The 6,356-nt window shown below is 33.9% G+C and overlaps 1 protein-coding gene across 3 annotated transcripts in view; it reads right to left on the bottom strand.

Annotated features, from left to right (window-relative positions):
- Positions 1-209: 209 nt before the first annotated feature.
- LOC137824152 (MUS308 and mammalian DNA polymerase-like protein) overlaps positions 210-6,356 on the bottom strand; it is a 30,149-nt gene continuing 24,002 nt past the window's right edge. For 2 of the 3 annotated variants that reach the window (XM_068629626.2, XM_090293992.1), the window contains 7 exons: positions 3,369-3,558; positions 2,849-2,956; positions 1,856-2,208; positions 1,335-1,443; positions 1,094-1,234; positions 929-1,025; positions 210-801 (listed from right to left, as the gene is read on the bottom strand). In XM_068629626.2, the coding sequence (XP_068485727.2) occupies positions 722-801; positions 929-1,025; positions 1,094-1,234; positions 1,335-1,443; positions 1,856-2,208; positions 2,849-2,956; positions 3,369-3,558 (1,078 nt within the window). In that variant the 3' untranslated portion in view covers positions 210-721. The remainder of the gene's footprint in view (positions 802-928; positions 1,026-1,093; positions 1,235-1,334; positions 1,444-1,855; positions 2,209-2,848; positions 2,957-3,368; positions 3,559-6,356) is intronic. The other variant, XR_016514899.1, reaches the window with a different exon arrangement.

Here is a 6,356-nt window from a genome sequence, read left to right as displayed (position 1 = left end):
TATTATATATATATATATATATATATATATATATATAAAAAGCTTTTTAATTCATGTAAAAACCTGTCCATGTATTTCAGGATAGGTGTTTGTGATTTGCACATCAATGTTTAACAAAATTTAGACATAGAGCGTGTACTGGAATGTACACTTTGTATTTCTTATTTTAGACTAAAAAGAGAATTAAGATTTGTGTATAAATAAATCAATAGAATTAAGATTTGTGTATAAATAAATCAATAGAGTAAAATAGTTTTGTTTTACATTAGCATTGAGGAGAGATGATCAAGTCCTTTTTCTTTCCAACTCAGCCCCAAAACTAGATACTTAAATATATAGAAAATCCCTAAAAGTTGTCTTCCTATCCTTAAAAAAATGAATTAATGAATGACAGCATTGTCATTACTTGCTAGTCATGGAAGTACATAAGACACCTCAATATTAAACTCACGCTTCACCCCATCTTTTCTTCTCACCATATTACCTGTTACATCTATCACTTTGCTATCTTCTAGTTTATTCTCTTGTAGACGGATATGGTGTCCAAGAAACATTACCCTTTTGCCTTTTACTCAGAGGACTCTAGATATTATTACACCGTAGGCCTCGTCGTCAAAATTCTTTCCCCGTGCAATCAATCGGATTCTTCACCATGCCAAATCTTCGAATCCTTGGGTCGTGAAAAAAAAAGTTGGTGCTTCATGATGCAGCTACAAGTGTGTCATCCTTGAATTTTATCAGGCGTAAATGGCTCCAAAGATCCCCATGTTCTTCCAACCTTAAGTTTAACACGCAAAGGAACTGCAGAATCATAAATGTAAAACAGTGAATGTTATTTTACAATCCTTCAATTCATATTATCAACCTCGATCTTCAACCCCCCCACCCTCCTGAAAACCCAAAATAATTTAATTTATGTAAAACAAACCAAGAAGTGAGACTGCATTCTCCATGCTTGTCTGTAATAATAGGGCTGCTTCTTTTATGACAGAAGGATCAACTTCCAACACTAATTCATCGTGTACCTATTAACAATCAATAAAAGATGTAAACACAAACAAACAAAAGAAAAACCGAATCCTCTAAATTTTACCTGTAACAGAATCCGGCAACGTTCTTTAAGCATCTGAAACTCGGTTGCCACAGATGAAGTGGAATCCAGACTATCAAATCCAATGACAATTTCAGAGTAAATTCTTATCATTGCAATCTTAATTATGTCAGCAGCAGATCCCTGGGTGGTGTAGAGAGAAAAGGAAATTACGCAAGCAAGAATATTGTGACATGTTCTGAAGTAATCGTCGTCACTGCGAAGAGAAATAAATTATACTAACCTGACAAATAGAATTTACAGCTTGCCTTTGAGCTTTTGATTTTTCAGCACTGCTGCCAAATTTTATTTTTGACAAAAACCGCTTCCTTCCCTTTAGAGTCTCCACATATCTGGATCATGCATATAGAATGTAATCCACAATTCCCAAACATAACTCGAGTTTAACAATAATGTTTTAAATCATAATGCTATAATAAATCACCTTTATCATTGTCTAGCACAGTTTCCAACATGGTTAGATATAGATATCACAAAAAAAATAACTAGCGTACAAATTACAACAGAGATTAAAATAGTTGAAATACCGAGAAAAATATCAATTTGTATCAAGGCAACAATATTTTAAATCCTACCAAAAAATATCCCCTTGTAGAAATAAAAACAACATTGGCACTAAATAATCTAAATATTGTCCAAACAAGGGTATCCAATGCTTAGTACGGCTAGAGTATCTTAGTTACTGTATCACTGCAAAGAGATATTAGAGTTGGGATGACCAAAAGTAAAACAAGATCTCCTTACCCTTTACTACGGCAAGACGCAACAGCTTCACGAAGCCAGGAAGCAACACCAGGAAAAGAGCTTTTGAAATTAGCAATCTTTTCAGCAGCTTCATCAGAACTGCAATCCAGTTGTTCTGCAAGGCTGTTGACACCCATACCATAAAGAATACCATACACCATCCTTTTGGTCTGCTCTCTCTCCTGAGAATCCACAGAGACCTCCGAACACCCAGTCCATCTTGCTGCCATCATTTTAAAGACATCACCATCAGGTTTACTGAGAAGCTCAACAAGTGAAGGGTCTTTGGAGAAGTGTGCCATCAATCTCAATTCTATCTGCGAATAATCCGCTGTTAACAGTAACCAGTTCTCCTGCAAGGAAATAATAAATGAGGATGACCACAGGTATACCAAATATTTAAAACACAAGAGAAATTTACAATGAAAACTAAAAAGAAAACAGAGGCAGTAATAGAGTATAAAATGAAGGAAATGTGATGGGAAATGTAGAATATCTGTTTTAGAAAACAGTTCTATATTAGAAATTCCAGAATGACAGTAACGCATACAAACTTTAAGATGGTAGTTATGTGTAGAAAATAACTAGTAGTAGTTTTATGCAGTAGAGGTATATATAAGTTGAGTAATGAGGAGTGAGAAGTTACTTGCAGTTTTGGGGCAGTGAATACTCTGTCTCAGGGATAGCGTATTGTTGTAAGGGAGGAAAAGAAAATAATTATCAATTATGGTATCAATTATCTAGGGTATAAGGACAAATTTTAATCAGGCTAGTGTCTTGTAAAACCATGGCCAGCGATAAAGCAACAGAGAGTGTTTGTTTTGTTCTGCTTTAAATGTGACTAGAATCTCAGTAGGTATCAAGCAATAAACAACAATAAAATTCTATTTAAAGATATTCACCAATACTTTTCTTAGTCCGAGATTGTAAAAACTGTTCTACAATAAGAAACACACAAGTACAGACGAAACAATAAAATTAAAAGCCAATCACCTGAGTGGGAACAAAAAAATCACGAACATTAATTCTACAATGATTTTCATCAGCATCACCTTCATTTTCCTTCTCTTTCATTTTGAAGTGTACCATATGTTCAACACACTGCAGCACTCAACAAGACAGTATATAACAATAAATTGATTGAACCAACTTTCAAAAGCTTAAGCTATCTGGTGCAGACAAACAAATAATTTGTATTACATTTCTAGAATGCCCCCTCATTCAAGAGCTCTTTGGGATTAAAGCGTGGACAATGCATAAACCACAAACCGACTTACCTAGTGTTGAAATAACTTTTTCTTTATTAGAAAAATCAAAGCAACAAGCATCAAAGTGTAGACTACTTTGTCAAATAGAGGCTTTCATACCATGCAATAACTCATGATCCAATAATCCCAAATGTTTAAGCTATTAGGTGAAGACACATGAATCTCTATATTATGCATTTCTAACATTATATATAGCAGTTAACTGGAGGAAAAGGCAGAAGACATGTTAAAAAAAGAACCCAAACCTGAAGATTAGGTTCCTCCATTGAAAGGCGACCAGTTGCCGTAGATGTTTGGTGCCAATGACCATGTAGTGTATACTTTTGTGTGCTTACAGATAGCCTAGCCAAAGAACAAATTGATCCTAACGTAGAGTTCAACAGTTTTGCCATTGTTCGATGTTCTTTAATGACTGGAACAATGGGATGTTCATGCCTGAAAAAAAATCAAATTTTCTAGATGACTGGAACAATGGGATGTTTATAAAGCATGTGTTAAATTCTAAGGAAGAGAGAAACACTGAACTGAAAAAAGATGTTTCCGATGCAGCATGAGTGCTTTATTTATATTCAGAAAAAGGAATCAATACAGTAAATAGAAGAGATTTGTTAGCTTCTAACAAAGATGATACAGGAATAAATAAAAATGTTCCTAGTAATACATATATAATTTAAATATTCTTGACTATATAAGAACACCGCCTTATTTTATTTTCTAGAATTATAACATTCTCCCTCAAACTGGAGCATATAGGACATATGTGCCAAGATTGTTGAAGATATAATTGATCATCGGTCATATGAGAGTTGATGAATACATCAGCCAACTGTTGATTAGAGTTAACATATCTACTAATGATATCCCCAGACTCCAATTTTGCTTTTATGGAATGAGAATTCACCTCAATATGTTTGGTTCCCTCATGAAAGACAAGATCAAAGGTAATATGTAATACTACCTAGTTGCACATAGAAGATGCATTTGAGAACTTTCTTCAAATTTAAGTTCTTCAAGGAGTTGTTTTAGCCACATATGTTTGCCTCTACACTTGACCTTGCCACATTTTGTTTCTTACTTTTCCATGATATCAAATTACCTCCAATAAGAACACAGTACACAATACCCAAGATTTAAATTGTGCAGTGTTATTTTTTCATTCCCATTGTGTTTTCCAAGATCTTGCCACGGGGAAGAAGATTGGAGTTGCTAAAGAGTAGAGCGAGTTATACTACTTACATGCAAGCCACTTTTAATCTTCAGTCAAGCCCTGAATCTTGGTCATCCTCTCATATATGGTTTCAACATACATGTCTTGGTCATCCTCCATTTAGTACCCTAAATTCTTTATTTCCTGATTTATTTACAAAACTTTTTGTTGAGTCTTTTCATTGTTATGTTTGTTCGTTTGCTAAACACCATCGGACAACCTTTCTTCCCTAGAATAATAGAAGTTCTAAAATTTTTTATCTTATTCATTCAGATCTATGGGGACCTTCACCTATTCCTAATATCTCGAGTGCAAAATGGTTTGTTTCATTTATTGATAATTGTACTCGGGTTACCTGAAGTTTCACCTATTCCTCATGACAAATAAGTCTGAAGTTTTTCACTTGTTTGCCAATTTTTACCGAATGGTTCAAATACAATTTGGAAGCCCAATTAAGAGATTGTGTTATGATAATAGAAGAGAATATGTGAACCAAAACCTTTTCAGGTTCCTTAAGGTTACTAGAGTTTTTACTCTTTCAAACGTCTGTTCCTAGATCTTACTGGAAAGAAGTAGTCTTGAGAGCCACTTAATTGATCAATAGATTACCCTCTCGATTTCTAGAGGGCGTTAGTCTTATTCAACTTATGACCACATTCTATCCTTCTATTCCCATTATGGCTAGTCTTCAGAGTCGTGTCTTTGGTTGTCTTGTTTTTGTCCATGTTCATAGTCCTTATCAGGGTAAGTTAGATCCTCAGGTCATCAAATGTGTCTTCATACAAAGATATCTCCATCAAAGTCGTAAAGGCTATCTCCAAGGATGTTACCTTTCATGAAATGAAGTCTTTCTTTCCTAGTTCTCAACTTCAAAGAGAGTGTATTCAAGAAGTTGAGGTCCTTGAGTTATCACATTTTCCTTTGTTTCAGGATTTCATTCACTCTTATCAAGAATGAAAAAGCCTTTATGCCAACATCATGACCTCTTGTCTCTTCAAAAGGTTACCCAAGATTTAAATTGTACAGTGGTATTTTTCCATTCTCATTGTGTGTTTCAGGATCTTGCCACGGAGAAGACTATTGGAATTGCTAAAGAACAGGGTGGTTATATTACTTACAGCAAGAAGAAAATAAAAAGTGTGCTAGACTACAGGCACACACTTCTAATCTTCAGCAAGGCCATAAATCGATCATCCTCTCAAATATGGCTTCAACACAAACATCTTGGTCATCCTCTATTTAGTACCCTAAAGTCCTTATTTCATGTTTCATTTACAAAAGTGTTTGTTGAGTCTTTTCATTTTGCCAGTTTGCTTAACACCATCAGACAACTTTTTTTCCCAATAGTAATAGAAGTTCTAAACCTTTTGATTTTATTCATTCAGATGTATAGAGACCTTCACCTATTCCTAATATCTCTTGTGCAAAATGGTTTGTTTCATTTATTGATGATTGTACTCGGGTTACCTGGATATTCCTTATGACAAATAAGTTTGAAGTTTTTCACTTATTTGTCAATTTTTACCGAATGGTTCAAACACAATTTGGAAGCCCGATTAAAAGATTGTATTCTTATAATGGAAGAGAATATGTGAACCAAAACCTTTCCAAGTTACTTAAGGAAAATGGAGTTATTCATGAATTAACCTGTGTGAACACCCCTCAACAAAATGGAATTGCTCTTAAACATACAAGAGATTATAAAATCAATAGATTTTAAAGTGCTAATACCATGTCAAAAGAACCGTTTATGATATTATTCATAGAGGAGCAATTGCTCTTAAAAAAAAATACGAAGACTTAATAACTAAAGATCCTGATTTATAATGGATATAATCTATTCCCACAATTTAGAATCAATGATCCTTATACAATAAATATAAAATATATTGACAGTCTATTTATGGAATGTAATTAAAATTGTAAAAGGAAATATTAACTGCAAGATAACTCATAGGGTTTTGACAATGTCAAAGAAGTCATTACTAAGCACCTTCTTGATATATAATAGATATATAATCTAGAT

The sequence above is a fragment of the Phaseolus vulgaris genome, chromosome 8 (genome assembly GCF_051622355.1).
Source record: "Phaseolus vulgaris cultivar YP4 chromosome 8, ASM5162235v1, whole genome shotgun sequence".
NCBI classification, from domain to species: Eukaryota; Viridiplantae; Streptophyta; class Magnoliopsida; order Fabales; family Fabaceae; genus Phaseolus; species Phaseolus vulgaris.
Note: the sequence above shows the minus strand (reverse complement) of the source record. Positions and strands in the feature narration are given on the sequence as shown.